Here is a 20,135-nt window from a genome sequence, read left to right on the forward strand (position 1 = left end):
AAATAAGTAAACTCTCAACCAAACTTACTAAAATAGAGAAAAAACTCACATCAATGTGGTTAGGAATTAAAAAGGTGAAATCATAGTGAACATCACTGAAATTCAGAAAATAGTAATTACTATGAAAAGTTGTATTCCAACAAATTGGAAAATTTAAAGAAATGGACAGATTCCTAGACTCATACAAATTACCAAAACTAAAGCAAGTAGACATGAAAAATCCAATAACAAGCAATGGAATCGAGGCAATGATAAAAAACTTACCAACAAAGAATGGCCCAGGTCCTGAAGGATTCTTTACTGAATTCTATATTACAGTGGACTCCTGAAATTCGCTGGGGTTATGATCCTAGAGCACCTGCAAACTGTGAAAAACAATGAATTCATATATGGTCAGAAAAATGCCTATTTCTGTAGTTTAAAGTCTAACTATGCTATGTCTCCTGCAGTTATGTAATTTAATTTAATACTGCATTAATAACGCCTCTGCATCTTAGGGATCTTAGGGCTTTAAGAACAAAACTGAGGGCCAGGGATTTAGCTCAGTGGTATTGCTGCCTGCTGCTCAAGTGCAAAGACCCGAGTTCGATCCCCGGTACCAAAAAAAAGAACAAAACTGAGAACACTTGAGATAGCTACACACAGTACAGAAACCCCGTTATGAGACAGGAATGCTGCTGCATCTACCGGAGATAGGCTACAGGGCAGCAGCCAATGAGCAGCAAGGAGAACTGAATGTCACTCTCAGATTGGCTACTCCAACCAAAAAAAAAAAAATTGTAGAGGATATTTCCAGTTTCCATAAAATTTCAGGGGTTTATGTGAACAATTATTAATTAGGTTCTAAGGAAAAAATCCATGAATAACTGAGGCCATGAAACCTAAACCACGACTTCACAAGTGTACTCTTTCAAACTCTGCACTGAAACTGGAAGAGAATAAGTGCTTCCAAAATCATTTCAGGAAGCCAGTATCACTCTGCTCCCAAAACCAAAGACCTAAGCAAAAAAAACCTACAGGCTAATCTTCTTAATGACTATAGATAAAAAATCCTCAATAAGATATTGGCAAATAGAATGCAGCAAATCATCAAAAGGATCATACATCATGACCAGGTAGATTTCATCCCAGGGTTGCAAGGATGGTTTAACATATGCAAATCAATAAATGTAGTACACCATATAGAAGCTGGGACAAAAACCACTTGATCATATCAATAGATGCAGAAAAAGCTTTTAACAAAATTCAACAGCCATTTATGACTTTTTAAAACCCTGAAGAAAGTAGGTATAGAAGGACCTTATCTCAATATGATAACAGCCATTTATAGCCAACCAATGGCCAACGTCATATTAAATGGGGAAAACTTGAAAGCTTTCTTTCTAAAATCAAAAGCAATACATGCCCACTATCACCACTCCTGTCCAACATAGTTCCTCAGAACATTAGCCAGAGCAATCAGGCAGGGGAAAGAAATAAAAGGGATATGTATAGGAAAAGAAAAAGCCAAATTCTCGTTATTTGCAAATGATATGATCCTTAAAGACCCGAAAAATTCCACCAAAAGAATCTTAAAATAACCAAATTCAACAATGTGGCAGGATAGAAAACTAACACACAAAAATCAATAGCATTCTTGTACACCAATTATGAATTCACTGAGAAAGAAATTGGGAAAACAATATCATTTTCTTTAGCATAAGGAAACATTAAATACCTAGGAATGAACCTAACCAAGGAGGTAAAAGACCTCTACAATGAAAACTACAGTACTTTGAAAAAAGAGTTTGGGAAAGACATCAGAAAATGGAAAGATATCTCCTGTTCCTGAATAGGACCAATATTTTCAAAATGCTCATACTTCCAAAACAAATACTATATAGATTTAATGCAATCCCAATCAAAATATCTATAGCAATCATCACAAAAATATAGAAAAACATTCCTAAAATTCATATGGAACCAGAAAATAGAGTAGCAAAAGAAATTCTGGACAACAAAAACAAAGGAGAAGGCATCACAATAACCTGACTTGAAGTTATATAACAAAGCTACAGTGATTAAAAAATGGCATGCTATTGGCACAAAAACAGACATGAAGGTCAATGGAATAGAATAGAGGATGCAGAAGCAAGTCTAGACACATTCAGTTACTTGATCATTAACAAAGGAGTCAAAAACATAGATTGGAGGGGCCGGGGATTTAGCTCAGTGGTTTCGTCTCCTGCTGCGCAAGCGCAAAGGACCCGAGTTCAATCCGGGGCTCCAAAAAAAAAACATAGATTGGAGGAAAGACAGCCTCTTTAGCAAATGATGTTAAAACTGGCTATCCATATCCAGAGGATTGAAGATTGGACCCATATCTCTCACCTTGTAGTAAAACTAAAATCAAAATGAATCATAGGTCTAAATGTTGAAACAAACAATCTACTGGAAGATAAAATAGGTACAACTCTTGAAGTCATAGTTGTAGACAAGGACTTTTTGAACAGAACTCCAATAATAGCAAGAATCAACAAGAAAAAACAGCAGGAATCAACAAATGGGATGATATCAATTTAAAAGCTTCCACACAAAAAACAACAGAGTAAAGAGACAACTTTAGAATGGGAAAGAAACTTCCCTGCTATTCTTCAGACAGAGGACTAATATCTAGACCATATAAAGGACTTTAAAAAATTAGATGCTGCAAAATAAAAGACCTAGTCAGAAAAAGGGCAAGTGAAATAGTGAAATGAATAGATGCTTCTCAGAAGTATAATTAGCCAATAAACATGTGAAAAAATGTTCAGCATCTCTGGCCATTAGAGAAATGCAAATGAAAACAACATTAGGATTTCATCTTATACCAGAAAGGATGGCTGTCATCAAGAAATCAAATAATAACAAATGTTGCCATGGCTGCAGTGAAAAAGGACCCATTCCTCATTGTTGGTGGGAATGTAAATACTATAACTGCTATGGAAAACAGTATGGATCTTTCTTACCAAACTAAAAGTGGAAATTCCATTTGACCCAGTTATTCCCCTTCTAGTTATCTTCCAGAAAGAGTTAGACATTAGCGCTTCTCGGTCTTTTAGCTAGGATCAAGTGCAGAGTTAGACATCATATTACAGTGGTACTTGCATTACCTTTGATTATAGCAGCACAACTCATAATAGTTAAGTCTTGGAAGTACCCTATGTGTCCACCAACAGATGCATGGATAAAGCAGTGTTATCTCTGTACATAATGTAATACTACTCAGTCATAAAGAAGTATAAATTTGAGACATTTTGTAGGAAAATGAGTACACCTTGAAAGCATAATGTTAAGGGAAATAAATCAGATACAAGCTTAAGTACCACATGGCTTCTCTCATTTGAGTAATCCAAAGTACAAATAAAGAGCAAAATAAAAGATTAATAAAAGGAAGCTGGAAAATAGATCTTTTACAAATGGGAAGAGGACCAAGATATTGAGGATAGAGAGAAGGGGACATAAAAAAATTTAAAAGTGTCATGTATATGTACCAACTACCCACAATGAATATAATCATTATATGCCATGAACATGAACCCAAAACAAATATTAAGGAAAATGGGATCAGAGACAGAGGGAGGGCGGGAGATAAAGAGAGGAAGAGGAATACAAAGAATCAAATGTGTTAAGTACATGTACCCACTCCCTAAGATGAATGTAAGATGAATGTACTGCAAAACATGTACTAATGAAATTTAAAAGAAAAATGTAAGCCCTTCTAACACTTCCAAACAAAGTAAAAATAAAAACAAAATGAGAAAGCTGAAGCTTGGGCGAAGGAAGGGGCTTTCTCAAAGTCTCAGAGCCTGTGAGTGGCAAGACTGGGAATAAAGGCCCAGACCCTCTGTTTTTCTGGCTCCAGCCCATAATCCCTGTCACTGCTCCATGTGTGGCTCTTTTACGCTATGGAGAGGATATCTGCCTTTCCTAACGCAGCACCCAGGGGTCCACAGTCCACCTTCAGAGTTAGGTGCTGTGTCTTTGCACAAGATCCCCAGGCCACTGGCTGGACCCTGTTCCAGACAGGAAAACCCCGGGTATGGCTGTCCATGCTCAAGTGGCTCTTGTACTCCACCCCCAGGATCAACAGAGACTTCAGGACGTTCACCTGAAGAGCCTCTGACTTCCTGTCATTCACTAAGACTTTACAAAGTGAGGGAAGACATAGGGACAGGGAGGATTCTAATTTCTCTTCAGCACAGAGAATGGAGAAGTTTGGCATAAAGTCCTCCAGTCAAATCATACCTTTGTTTAAAAATGTAACATAATTATTTTAATTATAAAAGCTTTTATTGATGCTCTTTCTGGGTACTAGGTACCATGGAGATAGTTTATCCAAATCATCATTAATCCTTACAAAATCCCAGAAAGGGAGCTTCAACCTGTTTTGTAGATAGAGAGATGAGCAGTGGAGAGTTCACGCCTTGCATCCAAGGTTATATGGTGACACCTGGCAGCATCTGGACTTGAGAGCTTGAACCCCTGACTCCAGCCCCAAGCCCAAAGAGTGTGTGACCTTGGGCAGTGCAGGTTCCTCATCTGGGACACAGCAGACAATAATCATAATTCAAGTCGTGGGAAAACTCAGAGAATAAATCACAGTAAATAAAATAACTCCCACCTATCAGGACTGCCATCAGGATTAAATGAGTGGATATAGGACGGTGCTTGGTAAATTCACCATACAAATGTTATCATTATTATTATTTCAAAAAATATGCCTGCCTCCAATATATAAAACAGTCTGTGGCATATATTTGTGACAAGATGCCTCTGAAACAATTTCCATTCTGACGGGTTGCCTCCCGATCTTGTTATTAAAAGGTTAAGGAAAATGAACAATGGAAGATTAAGATCAGCTCTTTCACACATGAAACCACAAAATCAATAGAGGCTCTGTAATCTACCTGGTATATGAAGAAATATACCAACGTGCTTGGAACAATCACTCAGGGAAATGTCACTGACTATTGACAAGAAGGCTGGTGAGGCAAGGTCTGGCCACTGCCCTGTCGCCCAGTACCCTCAGCAAAGGCAGACTCCCCTTCTGAGAGGCTGGGTGCTTTTCATCCTCCCAAAGTTCTGCAGAATTTCTGTTTCTGCATTTGGGTCAGAGCTGCTTGGCAAAAAGTGAGAGCCCAGGTGGCACCATAGGGAGCACATGATTACACCTATTTGTGGTCAATATGAGGGCCTTTTGCAGCCTGCTATTACCATCCTTATGCTAGGATGGTCATTATCACGGTCGTTAGAAATTATTGAGTATTTAGAGGATGCCAGCTCGCTTCGTGGACACCTGTGCAATTTGAAGGCCAAGGCTGAGGATTCAAAGCAGTGAATTCTATGCAGGATTCAAAGCAGGATTTATTCTTCCCACCGTGCTGGAAAAGGCTGCTTGGAGGTCAGAGGAAGGCCCAGTTCTGACGAGTGTTCCAGTCAGGATATTAGGCCCAAATTCTTCAATCTGGCTGAATATCAGACTCAAGTCTGCCCCCCGGGGTACCCTAAGATAGAATGGCCTTTTGATCCTGGTTGAATCATGGCTGCATGATTCTGCATCCCACAATCCTGAAAGTGGACTGGGCATTATAAATGATAATAACAACAACAGTCACAAAGCACAAAGCAGCCTCCATATACTGAAAACCTACTACATGTCTAGCACTGCACAGGAAACGTACATATACTGCCCTTAATCCTTATAACCTCTGTACTGCGACAGTCCCCCTTATATTATGTTGAGGGAACTGAGGATCAGAGAGGCAAAGCAACGCACTCAGTCACATGCTAATAAGCTACACAATGAAGATTCAAACTCAGTCCGTTGGCCCTCGAATGTCCACACTGCGCCACTCTAGCATTGCCTCTTGAAACCAGAAGCAAGTGCTGCAATGCGGCCATGAGTGCAGGGAAAACCACTGCCCCTCCAAGGGACAAAGGCCTGAAATCATGAGTGGTGGGAGTACGAGGAGAAGGGTACAAAAGCAGTGGACAGTCTGAGCAGACACTGCAACAGACTGGAGAGACAGACGTGGGGCATGTCCAGGAGCCTGGGAAAGGAGCCCACACAGCATAGGCCTGTGTGAATGAAAAGGACAGACTTACAGGTGACTCGGTGCCCCCACAATGCACTCGCAGCTTGTTCACCCAGCCCCAGAGGACACCAGCCAAAAGACTTGGGGCTTTAAGAGGCCCAAACATGCACTCTTCGAGCATCGGAACAGAAGCCAGGTTGGCAGCCAGGCCCTTTGGGTCTTTGAAGCTGATGTCTAGCAGATGGTCTCTGGTCATCATCTATTTTCCAGTCTCTAAAGGGATGCAGGTGACACTGGCTTGTCCACTCAAGCACCTCAGCTTGTGCTGCCTCAGAAAGCCCACTTGGCTCTGCAGTGCCAGATGTCCCATCCACAGGCATTGCCATCTTACTGTGCAGGTGAGAACCAGATTGAGGAAGGAGACACACTTTGCTGGGACGCGCACATATGACATGCTGGCAGGAATAGGCCTGGACCCCCTTTTCTCATGGGAATCACAGTATCTTTTCTCCCACTTCATTCTGCCTCATCCAGAACCATGTTCTAGAGATCAGAAGGAAGTCTTCATCTGGAAAAGGCCACCTCTCTGCCCTTTCGACATTTGCTATAGAAGCTGAATAATAATAGCTAATGCTCATACAGAGTACTCATTGTATGCCAAGAATGGTTCTAAACATTTCATGTGTGTGAATTTATTTAATTCCCACAGGAGCTCTATGAGGTGGGTATGATTAGCCCCATTTTCTAGACAACAAAACTGCAGTGAAGCAGCAAAGTCAGTAGGTGCAGCAGCCCTACAGAGCCTGTGCATTTAACCAATGATGTAGTCACTCAAGGAGACAGGGAATGCCCATAGCTGCCCTACATGGAGATGGTGTCAATGGCCAAGGCAAGGGAGGGCCCAACATAACTGTACACCTTGACAGTGCAGGTAATCAGTGTAAACCCACAGCATACTGACTAATGCTTCCAAATAAACAGAAACTTGCGAAGTAGCATTTCAAATAAAAACTAAAAATGTATTTATACATTTATACAACTCTTAATATTGTATTTATAATCAAACCATAAAATTACTTGGGTCGGTTGATCAGTAAGGGGTCTATGCATCAAATTTGGCCTTGGCTTTAATTCTGCTGTTCATCAACCGTGTGCAGGGAAGGCCACCAGTTTGGATACTGGCCACACCTCTTCTGAAGAGGGCTGCTGTTCTGGTGTTGCTCACTCTGCTCTAGAAAATCTCACATCAATGAATAGAGGCAGGAGTCTGTCTGAGTTGTACAGCGAGCTGAAGAGCTGTGTAAGTGAGAAGTTATTCAATTAACCAGATCATCATCAATAATGATATCAATAGTTGACGCTTATTGAAATCCTGCCATGACACACTGTGTTAAGCACTTTCACAGTTCTGAGCAGAAAAGTAACTGGCTGGGAGGCCACATATCCAGTATGTGGCAGAGGCAAGTTTATAACCAGACATAGGACTGCAGAGTCCACTCTCAGCATGAGCACAGTGCTAGCCTCATGTTTGATTGACTACAAATGTAAGCAGAAATACATACAGCCAACTATGGGAACCCCAGACTAAGGTCCTGATGTCAGATTTGAGGTCTTCTTTAGGAAGGGAATTGCCGGTGTGCAGGTAGGACCAGCTTCTTCTTGCTTTGATTTGCTTGTAAGATCTGCTGATCAATCACCTTATGAACATCTTCCTCTTCTCTCTCAGGCTCCATCTCAGAACTATATCACTTCCATGTAGCAGGGGTCTTAGGACCCTTTAATAAAATATCTTGACCTTTGCACCTGCCAATTCTCAAAGTCCAGTGTACGCCTCAAGTCCTAATCAGAGTTGCAGCTTCACTTGTGAGCCTAGAGGTCATTTTCCCTGTGGGCTGGTGTACAGAGGCACACCTGCTTCTCCAGCTAAGAAGTTCTGCCAACCCCTGAAATCCATATTCTGTATCAGCAATGGCTAAATGGATGTCCTTCAGGTTCCATGGCAGGAAAGCAGCACTTTAGATTGACTTGTAGTTTTAAAAAAAATCCCTCACTAAGCAGTGCCACTTCCTGAATGTAGTAACTGGTCTTCAAAGATGGTTCCTAATGGGCCATGACACCTTCCATCCACATCTATGTGTAGTCGCCTCCTGCACTCAGTCTGGACTTGCCCTGTGACCTACTTGAACCGATGGAATGTGATAGAAGCACCTCTACACCAGCTCTAGGCTAGAGCCTTAAGAAGATTTAGTACCTTCTGCTTTTACACACCTGTGAGCACTGAGCTGTCATGTATAATGTTTACTTCCTGTTTCACACAGACCATACAGAAAGGCCTTGTGTAGTGGCCCTTAAAGAGGAAAAGGACCTTAGGAGATCTGAGGCCCTAGTCAAGCTGTCCCAACCAGCCCTCGGTTGCCCAGCCTCAGAGGTGGGTGGGTCAAAAGCCACCTGGGATAATCCAGCTCCCACAGAGTAGAGACCAGCGTTCCCGCTGTGCCTGGCCTGGATCCTTGACCTGCAGGATTGTGAGTAACACAGCTGATGTTTTAAGCCTCTAAGCTTTAGGGTAATTTCTTATGGCAACACAGATAAAAGAAACCCTGTGTAACAGAATAAACTGCCGGTAATTTCATCACAATGTAAAATCTTGCATCTTTAACCTTTTCACTCCTTGGTTTGGGGCTTCACAAGCACAGGAGAGGTGTCCCATGTTTGCCCATCCCATCCACCATACCAGCAAAGCCAGGAAAACACATGAGTTTTTGCTTACCACTACCCAAGTCATAATTATAGATATATACAGTCACTTGAATTTATCTCTTCTATGAAACTGGAAGTTGCCTGAGGGTGGGGAGCCAAGGGAAATATGTACTACTGCATCCTCCCCTATAGCAGAGGGTCCAGTCTAGGGCACAGTGGGCTTTGAACAATGTCTTTTTGAACATACAAGGGATTTGATAAAAAGTTCAGAGTGGTACAAAGTTCAGAGTAGAGGACTTGTGCAGATTGAGAAATTGTTCATTTGCTGGGTTACGGAGTTTGAACTTGATATTGTAGTGAGTGAATGAACAGATGAGCAAAGTGGCTTAAATTTCACCATTTGCCACAGTTAATCCACAAAATCGATGCGACTGCCTAATCCAGCTAGTTGTGCAAGGTCCCCAAGGTAATTAGTTTCGTGGCACACTGCCAGGTAGAGTCTCATTTTCCTTCTTTATGCATTTCTAGCATTCTTGGAAATATTTGAAAGAGAAAATTAGTACTCTCAATGTTTTATTTTTTTTAAATCCAATCAGTATTACTTACATTAAAAAATTCACAGAAATATGTTGCTCTTGGTTGAACTTCACATGTTTCATTGCCAATGCCAGTGATGTGAATGGGTGTCATGAGGTCAGTAAAATGTTCAAAGGGTTATGGAAACCATGAAAGTGTTCAGTAGGAAATATGGGGACTGTGCCACTAGTATAGACATGAATTGGTGTGTAGACGCTAAGAACTGCTGGGTGCCAGGTGCACTGTCCAGCTTCAGGAGCCATTGACTTGTGATCCTGGAGATGCTGCTGCTCCGTGGTTAATATCTAATATTCCCCTTGTTGGGAAGTGTGATTTTCATTACTAAAGTGTGATTTTCATTACTGTCACGTAGACTAGTGAGGGCTCTCTGACTAGCTAGTGCTCAAGAGCCAAGCAGCCTGCCTACTCCAAACCCCACATCACAAGACCCAAGTCAAATCCAGTCACAAGGGCTCTCACCCATCTTCCCAGCTGTAACTGACAGGCACATCCTGAATGGTGGCGACCAAGCTTCGAAGGCAGCTGTGCCCTCTGTGCCCTGGTCTGCCCTGGGACACACTGCGGGCCCCTTGTGTCTGCCTGACTCATGGTGCTCAGCAGAACATAGGTGCTGATTACCTGATCTCGGTGTGCTTCCTCTTTTTTCTTAAATTCTATGGGTCATACATCGTGTCCTGTATCTCTTTATTAGACTGCTTTGTATTGCTAGAACAAAATGCCAGAGGCTGGGTACTTTATAAAATAGAGGGGTTTATTTGATTTACAGTTTTGGTGGCTGGGCGTGTCCAAATAACATGGCACTGGCATGCTGGGAAGGACCCCCACCCCAGCTGTGACACAATATGGGGGAGACATGGAGAGGAAAGTGGCTATCTACAAACAAGATCAAATCTGCTCTGGTCTCACTTTTAACCGCTGCTCTCACAATAACTACTCCATTCCTTGAGAGTAGCATTACTCCCTCCAGAGCATGGCTAGTCCATGACCCCTGCCTTGTAAAGGCTCCACACCAGCTCACCACCAGCGAGCTGGGGCCAGGCTTGCAGTACATGAACCTTGGAAGACATACTCAAGCCACATCTCAACCATAGCACTATCCCTCCTGCTATAGCCAGAGACAAATACTTGTCCACACTTTGCAAACCATGAACAACAGAAGAAAACTGTGCACATTACACAGAAATATATATCCACTATTTACATGCAGAGATATCCATACTAGAAGAGTCATAATTCCTATATCTGCCAACACAGGGCAACCGAGCCCAGGAATTAACAGTGAGCCACGCTGCTAAACAGACTGCCTTTCTGCCACATCCAGAGCTGCATCATGAGTCACTGCTTTCCACCCGCAACCTTTTCTCATGAAGGCTTACCATGCTATGAGGTGGGAATGAGAATTATAGGAAAGAGGGCATTTTAGTTTAGGTCATGCTCACCAGTGTAGCAGGAAAATGCTAAAATCTCAAGAACTTAGCATAATAGATATTTCTTTCTTACTCAAGCATGGTCTTAGAGGATCTTCCCCACACTCTGCTGAAAATAAGATCCAAAAGAAGACAGGAAATAGCTCTAATCTAACTAGAAAAATAAGAAGGAAAAAATAATGACAGCCCAGTACTAAGGAAGAGTCTCTATCATTTTTGGCAGAGGGCACGGAGGACAGGTGCCTATGGACCCACATCCATACCAGGGTCTGTTACCAGCAGAGGGTGGGGCAGTTCTACTCCATGTGATCATGTGGAATGCAGAAACCCAACTGCCAGAGGGTCTGCTCTCTTCAGCACCAGCTTCTATGGTCACCCTAGGTGTCTGTAGAAAGAGGATAGAAGGGTAAAGGAGTAGGAGTAGGATTGCACTTGGTAATATAGTCTATGGACCAGGTATAAAATAACATGATCACTTCCCCCTATCTTCTGTCTACAAGACTTTAATCACAGGGCTATATATAATTGCAAGGGGATCCAGGAACTATGGGGTCTAAGAGGAAGGAATGTGGGGTCCACAAGCAACTATTCTCCTTGCTGAGAGAGAGGTAGGGGGAGGGGGTCACACCCTAAAATCCTAGCATGGTTTTTCACTTCCAGAGCTTGATTCTGCTGCCCTCTCTCTAGGAAGTGCTACACGGCCTCCTTTCGATTTGCCGAGTCCTCCTGAACCCTGTTGTGCCAGCTCTTTTCTGAGAAGGTTTTCCCAATGGCCACACACAGACATGAGGGTACCCAGACATCACTGTGTCACTTTGCAGCCCTCTGTCCCTGAACTCAGCACCTCATCCCTCAGCGGGCCACCAGCCACGTCTTCATCTTAAGACCTGGTCACCTAGCACCATACCTGACATCTAGTAGACATTCAGTAAATGATTACTGAAGTTTTATCTCCACAAGCCAGCATTTGAAACCAAGGAAAACACTGCTCAGAGGACTTAAGGGATTTGTTCAGGGTGTAAAGGAATAAATGGGAGAAATGAGATGATAATCTAAGCCTTTCTGATTCCCTAGACATTTCAGACTGCTCCACACTCCCATCAAAGGGGCAGCAGAGCTGGGAAAGTTACATTTCATGAAGGAATGTTTTGTTTCATTTTGAGGAAAGCTATGGACTATTGACTTTTCCACAGTAAAATGCAAGTGTACACACACACACACACCCCAGATTTTGAATGTGGCATTAGAGTATATAGGGTGGCTGTGGTTGCAGACACATAAAACCATAAAACCTTTAATCCTTACTCACCCAATGTCCTTCGTGGGCCAGAAGGGCTGTCCTCTTTCAGGTGACTCCAAGTGTAGGTTCCTCCACTGTAAGATGTTATCTCCACTTCCGAGTCACCAGCATGGAAAGAGACAGAGAAGCCACAAGTCAATAGCCAGCATCAACTAGATGACAGAATGAACCATCAAGCAGGTGAGTAAAGCCATCCAGGCAAGACCAGCTGGGCCACTCAGCTTAGCATAGACCTCCAGTGGCTCAAAGAACTGTGAGATGTTAAGTGATGATTGCTGCAAGCTACTATATTTGGGGCTTATTTGTTATGCAGAAAAGCTAACAAATACAAAAATAGGATCCAGAAATGGAATACTACTATGGCAAAATAATGTGGGAGATTGACTAAGCAGAAGTTGGAAAATCAATTATCAAACTTGGAAAGACAGCAAACTGTTACTGGGTTCATAGACTCAGGCTTATGAATTCTTATGTGCAGTTTAAAGGCTTAGAGGCATACGATCCATTTAGAAAGCCCTCTCGCAGTCTGTGATAAGACCTATGCCCCTTAGTAAGAGCAGCTGGGCCACAGGAGTGGTAAAGGTGCAATGCTTTTCCTAGATCTCAACCGGTGCCGACAAGCTCTAGAAGCAGAAGAAAGCCTCAGAATTTGAAAAAGTAGAGTTAGAGGGTCAGAACAAACTTGTATCTAGCCACATACTTGCTACTGACCAGCTGTGAAGCCATAGCCCAGAGGTATGGAAAAATGATCCTTAGTTGTTGGTTTATTGTCAAGGTAAACAAGATGATGGCTAGGAAGAGAGCTAAATTGCTAAAACCTGTCCATGAAAAATCTATTTGTATCCCTGCAGACCAGACAGAGGTGAGCAGCACCTGAAAGCACCAGAGGCACTGTAAAATTAAAATTCCAGGAAACCTATTGGAGCCTGAAACCAAAGAACCCCAGCCAAGTCAATTGGGAAGGCTTTCTTGCCCAAATGACATAAGCATACAACCTAAACAGTGAGTCGCATTTAGCCAGGTGGCAAATTTTTAGGGCAGAGGGAGCACCAACCAAACACCCTGAAGGAGAGCACAGGATTCACTTGTGTAACTGCCCTTGCTGAGACATGCAGATCCTGCTAGAGTCCTGCAGGTGGAGGATGTCCAAGGGGAACCCTATCAGCAAGGACCTGGCTTCTCTTAAATCCATGCAGACGTGGAGAGGACCAGGATATTTCTTGGAACTCAAAGTTCTGCTTGTTTACAAACGATTAACTACCTCAATCGATTGTGTCAAAGTACAGGGCCCCTGCACCCTTTGGGACAGTGCCTGTGCTTGAGCCGATGACTGGAACACATGCAGATTGGTCTGGCAGCAGAGGTTGGGGTCTGTGTTTGGAGCACAGTGAATGGGAGGGCACCACTGTTCTCCATCCCCTTGCCGCTCTTTCTTTTTAAGGTCCAATCCAACCTGGCTACTCTGGAAGACACAGCAGGGTGGGGAGAGAGTGAGTCTAGCATTTAGGAGAACTCCGGTGTAGGCCAGGAGCAAGGTTAAGGGATTCGTGTTCTATACATTCAAACCTCAAAACCCCTTATGAAGCTGGTATTAATGAGTTATTATCCCCACCTTACAGATGTGCAAACAGACAGAAAAATTATGCAGCTTGTTGAAAGACAGCACATCCTTTCCCTGGGCCACCTCACATGTCCCATGTCACCTCTGCCCTCCAGGGTTCCTCCCCTACCCCATGATAGCAACAGCAACTACACCAGCGTCCACCATGAATCAGCCCACCATGGGCTGCTGATCCATTTTGTAATGCCAGGTTAGGGTTGACTTTGTTGATTTTGCAGCATCAGGAAGGTCTTTTTAGAGCCTCTGTGTTTTGCATATCACCACTGAGTTTGCGCGGGGTGCTGTCACACCACAGTCCCCCATGGTCTTCCCCGCAGGTAGGTGGCGCTGTCTCCAGGTTGGAACCAAGACTGATGTGCATGAAGTTGAGTGTGAAGTGTGAAAACAGGGCCACACCCGATCACAGCCAATCACAGGCATTCCTAGAGGTTTTGAGGTGCACAGCTTATGCCAGCTCAAAGGCACTGTGAGGTGCTATTTTCCTTGAAGTCAGTGAGGGACAGCAGGTTAATCTGTGAACTATGGAGAACAATAGACAGATGAGGTGGGTATGCCCCCTCCCCGGGCTCAAATCAAACAACCTTGACTCACAAGACTTCAGTGCTGCCCGCCTTAGCTGTGGCCTTGAGTGTGGGAGAGGTGACAAGCGGGCGTCACCAGTGTATACTGAGCTCCTCTTAGGGTGATGGTCACCGTGGTTCTTCAGCGACCCCAGCTAATATTAGAGAGGAATGTTATTTCTACCGGTACCAATCATCTTTTCCACTTCATCTCCTGTCCAGATCAGGGAAGCCACCTCTATTTCCCTAAATATAATGAAATTCTACAATTATTTTTGTATTTTTATGATACGGTATTTAGTCAACATTTTCACATTCAGTACCTTGTCTGGTTCTCCCAACTCTTAAATGATAGGTGGGCACAGCCTCCCAATTGTAATATGAGGAGACAGAATCAGAGACACTGGGTAGAATAGTACTTGCTTATAGAGAGAACACATCGTATGTCTAGAGTGTTTGGAATACTTATATTTATGTAACCTTTACAACAACCCTGTGAAGCGGATGCTATTTATTATCCCTGCTTTACAGATGAGGAGTCTAAGTCTCAGAGAGGATCAGTAATTTGCCAGCGGCCACATGGCTAATGAATTAAAATAGAATTTGAATTCGGGTAGATGGGCTCAAGAGCCCTTCTCAAAATCACACAGCTAAAAAGAGGCAAAACTGGGATTCAAACCTGGGCCCTACTGACTCCAAATCCTGCATTCTACTTAGACCAGCTCACCTGTCTGAGTGCTCAACACGAACCTGTGCTATGCACTTTCCTTACACTAACTTGTTTAATCATCATTTTACAGGTGAGGAAATCAAAGCACAGAAATAACTTGCCTGTGGTCCCAAATCTAAGGAGTGGGAGAGCCACAGTGTAACTGCCTCCCTAATAGCCCGGCCTCTCTGCTGCTAACCTGAGCCTTGTCCACAAGAACACAAACCAACCTGCTACAGAGTTTGCCACCACCCTCGCTGGCTGGCAGAGGCACAGGCTCAGGTCCGTTTCCTGTCTGTGCGAAGTCCATGGGGATTCCAGGCACTGGCAGCCTTCTGTTTGCTTTGCTGAGCTCTTTGCTCTGTGGGGACCAGAAGCCAACAACTGAACTTACTGTGCAGGCTTCTCAGGGCCCTGGAGCTGCCTTGGGCCTCCTGTCACCCAGAGAGAATGAAGACAGGGGCATGGGCTGGGAGGGCGCTGGCAGAGGTGTTTCTCCTCGGCACTGCCCTGGGCTGTCTCAGTTTACCTGGCTCCAGGTAAGTGCTAGTTACAAATGAACCTCTGATCAATCATGTGGCAGGGAACAAGAAGCCACATAATGCTGACTGGCTCTGAGAAGACTCGCATATTTGTTCTGTATTCAAAACAAAGCCTAAGTCTGACTATGCAAAAACAGTTTTATTGTGTGTGGGAAAAAAGAGCCAATTTATATGAATGGTTTTAATATGTGAGTCACCCAGTCACTCCCCCTGCTCAGCAGCCCTAATCTTTGATTTCTCCAGGTCGCTCCTCCTCTTCCTCTTATTCCTCCTTCTCTTCCTCCTCTTTCCTTTGTCTTTTTCCTCCTCTTCTCTTCCTCCTCCCTTTGTTCCTCATCTTCCTCCTCCTCCTTCCTCTTCCTTCTCTTCCTTCCCTTTACTTTCCCCCTCTTCTACCTTCTTTCTTCCTTCTTCTCCTTCTTCCTTCTCCCCTTTCCTCCCCACCACCAAATGTGCACAGCAATGCTAGCTGATTTATTTCGTCATTTTAAGTCCCCATTAATAAGGTGCAAAACAAGCTAAAGAAAATATCTTAGTGGGGGCTCAAGCTTGGACTCCAGTGAAGCACATGCTGGAGGCTTGGCCATTTGGGGCTCTCCTGGTGCAAGAGATGCAGACACCCTCAGGTTGGTGCCCCTCGTCTCCTTGTGAGTGCTCCTACAGGAAGAGAGACTGTTAATGCGATCCCTAAAATTAGTGCAAATCACCTCATGAGCACAACCCTTCATTTAGTGAGGGCAGTGCCCATTCGACACACCCTTTGCTCTGAGTCCTGCTGAATGTTCAGCACCTGGTAGGCACCGTGGCTCCAAGACCAGGACTGTGAGTCTCACTATTAGGATCATCATCGAGACTAAAGCTGGCTGTCAAGGCTTTCACTGTGTGCACACGTGCACAGAGTAGCAAGTGAGACGCAAGGAATGGAGGGCTTAAGAGAACAACAGCAGTCCTACCTGCAGCACTGTGCCCCTGCCAGGTGGGCTCTGCGATACAAGGATGAGAAAGACACAGCTCCCATCTCCTGGAGAAGGCCAGTGTGTGAGCACATTCTACATGGACCACTGCAGGAGACGTCTGGGGGCAAACAGGACACAAGGAGGGAGGCCCCAACTCCACTGAGCGTGAGGTCTAGAAAGGGGTGAAGGGTGTGGTGGGCAGAGGCATGGAAGCATGAGAGCCTGCTGGTTGTTCCTGAGGTGGTGCATGCATTTCAGTAGCCATGAGACAGGCCAGTAGGAGCTATGAGGGATATGGAGCAGCTATAGATGGGGGGCTGCTTATGGGCAGGGCTGGAAGGAGGACACCAAGCCAGCCACACAGCAGGAACCTCATCCTCTAGGCAATGGGGAACCATCAAGGCTTTGGAGAGAAAGAGCTACACAACCGCAAGTTCACTGGGACTTGGGAGTGGATGTTCCAGAGAGTAGGAGAGTGTGGGTTGGGAGACCTAACTCAGTTCTCAGGGCTGTGGCATGGGGTGTGCGCTCTTCTCACTATGTGGAAGGCAGACTGATTTTGAGAGAGAAGAGAGTCGCTCAGGGTAGTGCACGTCCAGCTCTTTTCTGAATCTAGGTTTAACGTTCTGACTTCACCGTGATTCCTCCGCAGAGATCTGAATACAGTGAGGATTTGCATTTCAGACAGCAACAGTTCAGTAGTTCTGGAGCAGTAACTGCTGAAACCTCCTTCACATTAGCTAAAAGACAGTTTTCATTTTCATTTACCTTGCCATCAAGTAACAGTGTCATAGACCTATTGATTGTTATTGATCACAAGATGCCTCCTCTCCCACATTAGCTCATCCTTATCGCTATTCAAGGGTGCTGCTACTGTTTACAGTCAAACAAAGAAGGAAACTGAGGCTCAGAGAGAGAGTCATTCAATGTACAGCAGGAAACAGCTTCAAATCCAGCTTCCTTTTGGACAAGTGGAGTGGCGATCCAGAACCCCTGTGTTCTGTCTGCACCTTCCAGTACTTCACTAACACATTGTCCCCTTTCCACCTCACAGTGCCCCTGGTTTCCTGGACCTCTATGCACTTTCTCTGTCTCTGTTGTCTTGGGGAGTTGCTTGAAATTGAAAGCAAACGACAGAGAAGAGAAATTGAAAACCTGCCACCCAGAAGCTGCCTGCTTCTAACACAGAGCAAAGCTGCAGTTTGCAAAAGGGGTGCAGCTGCCTAACAAATTGTGTGTGACAAGAAACTTGTTGTGTCAGGGCATTTCTACAGAAAGCCAAAATATATTGATGCATTCCGTCTATATAAGCTGATGGCTTGAAATTTACTGCTGACCTCATCCTGCTGTACTTGATGGATCCATCTTTATTTTGGTCAGAGATGCCTGTTAGAAAGTGCTGGGAAGACTTGGACCCAGTGAAATAAGTCATATGTTTGTGGCAGGATTCTATGCATCCCCGGGAATGGTACATCCCTGCCAGCTTTCTGTGGAAGCAGCACACATTCAAGGCCGTGCACAAGGTGTTTTATAGCATTATTTGTAATTACAAAACACTGGGGAAATATAAATGTCCCTCAAAAAGAAGAAGAATCAATTAAATGCAATATATGTCTTAGAATAAAGCATCCAGATTTAAAAAATAATGTAGATCTCTTTATGTATCAGCATGGAGAGGCCTCAGAAATGCAATGTTGACTGGCAGAAGCAAGTTACAGAATAAAATGCACAATGTGGGGAAAACACACAAGAGCAACACTATATATAGATAGGGATTTTTTAATTAAAAAAGCAAATACTTAGAGCAAGTGTGCCCAAAGATTAACAATGGGCAATGGGGCTTGAGTACAAGATGGGCATTATTTTATTTTACTTTTTACTTCTCTAAGCATGCATACTTTTGCATAATTAAAAACATACAAGGGATTTTGAATGACAGCAGTCCAGCCAGTTTGTCAAACTGTCCTAATGTCCTGGTTTGTCTCTACATAAATTTAAAAGGGTGAAAGGCTCAGTAATCATTTGGCGAAGCCCCAATCCGACCCGTTCTTTATGTAGCCCCACGCTATTCCCAGGAATTAAGATACAGTTTGATGCTAGCCTTTCTTCTAGATTTGCATTTTGCAGTACTAATAAACTGCATGGCCTTACCCAGTGTAATTTACAAACACACCATTTATTCAGCTGATTACTTCATTATATTGCCACCTCGGTAATGAAAATTGGGTGCGAAAATGAGAGATCTGGTTGTTATAACTTTTTTACTAAGTTCTTTCTGTGAGTGATCATCTTGCCCATTAACAGGCTTTCAAATCTCAGAGAGGAAAATAATTGTGACTCTTAATAGCTGGTGTGTGTATCACTTCTCCACTCAGTCTCCACTGTGGCCCCGAGTTGCGCTGATCATTGCAAAAAACACAATGCAACTGTTTTGAAGTTGAAATAAGAGGAGGGTACCCTGCAGAGCTGTCAAATACATACTTGGGAGAAGCCAAATCACAGACAATATTGTTTTGTCAAACCTGGGCAAATTAGTAGATAGGAGCTCTTTCCAAGGCCCCCCGAGGGAGTGCAACATTCTGTCTCCAGCAACCACTTTACAGCATCCACCTGTGGTTTCCAGTGGAGTCTTTGACCTTTTGTTAAAGATCCAACTTTACTAGACCATCGATTTTTGCTGGTCTCTGGGGCAGTCATGGAGATGGATTTCACCGTGATTAATATCATCCTCCTTTTAGGACTTTTACCAAGTGAGAATGTATTGTTAATGACCTTGTCTGCAGTGACATCCTGAGTATTTGAGATGGTGAAAATTCTGTGATGCTCTCCCTAATGGCTCAGTCTGGTATACAGGGACGAAGGAGGCCTCAGGAGATGGCAGGGACCGGTGAAGTGAATGCTGGTCTGGTGCCCTTCCACCCAGTGTGGGCAACGGACAGAGCACAAGCTTTGGGGTCAGAGCTCAGCTCAGATCCCAGCACCACTGTGTACCACATGGCGACAGTGGACAGATGTCCGTAGTATCTGTCCCAATTATGCCCATTGTCCATAGTTGCCTTCTGGCATTGCGGTGAGGTTCAGATGTGGTGGCGTGGGTGGAACCCAGTGCCCAGTGCACAAGTGTACATCACAGCACACTCAGCATGTTACAGATGGGGAAACTGAGGCATGGGCAGAGTCAATGACATGCTCACTCATTCGCTCGTGACCCGCTGCAGTCCAAGGCAAGCAGCAATGCCTTAACTTCTAGATGTGTGTCAGGCTCCCTGTCTCTTGCCTGCTCAGCAGATGTGACGTCATCTGCCATCTCTGTCCCCGCCCCCGCCCACTCCCCTCCATGGACTCCCTATGCCCTGGAGAGTCTGTTATGGCCCCATCGCTCCTGGACAGTGGGGTGCTGATGGTCCTCAGGGCTTGTGCATGCTCTGCTTCTCCTCTCCAGAATGGTCTCATCCTCCACTGTAGGTTTTCACCATCAGATCCGTATTTCTAGTACAGACCTCTCTTCTCAAGTTCTAGGCCCATGTAGGAACTCGGTCCTGACTGTATCCACAGGAATGTGCTATGATGAGCAGCTGAAGCTCAGCCTGCCTCAGCCATCTTCCTCAACACACCTTCTCCTATTCCTTGTGTTCCCGACCACTCATGCTCTTATGCTGGAAATCAG

The 20,135-nt window shown here is 44.2% G+C and overlaps 1 protein-coding gene and 1 long non-coding RNA gene across 3 annotated transcripts in view; one reads left to right on the forward strand and one right to left on the reverse strand.

Moving 5' to 3' along the window:
• Positions 1-263: 263 nt before the first annotated feature.
• Positions 264-13,363, reverse strand: LOC147827403 (uncharacterized). The gene is made up of 3 exons (XR_015452551.1): positions 12,090-13,363; positions 11,044-11,165; positions 264-365 (listed from the first exon to the last, which is right to left on the reverse strand). It is a non-coding gene; the product is annotated as an uncharacterized LOC147827403 (long non-coding RNA).
• A 1,876-nt stretch (positions 13,364-15,239) lies between these two features.
• C8b (complement C8 beta chain) overlaps positions 15,240-20,135 on the forward strand; it is a 37,312-nt gene continuing 32,416 nt past the window's right edge. The window contains exon 1 of one of the 2 annotated variants that reach the window (XM_021248210.2): positions 15,240-15,509. In XM_021248210.2, coding sequence (XP_021103869.2) covers positions 15,279-15,509 — 231 coding nt within the window. In that variant the 5' untranslated portion in view covers positions 15,240-15,278. The remainder of the gene's footprint in view (positions 15,510-20,135) is intronic. The other variant, XM_004869622.4, reaches the window with a different exon arrangement.

This window comes from Heterocephalus glaber, unplaced genomic scaffold, assembly GCF_053883595.1.
Source record: "Heterocephalus glaber isolate CG9 unplaced genomic scaffold, H.glaber_assembly_v1.0 deba00001447, whole genome shotgun sequence".
Taxonomy (NCBI): domain Eukaryota; kingdom Metazoa; phylum Chordata; class Mammalia; order Rodentia; family Bathyergidae; genus Heterocephalus; species Heterocephalus glaber.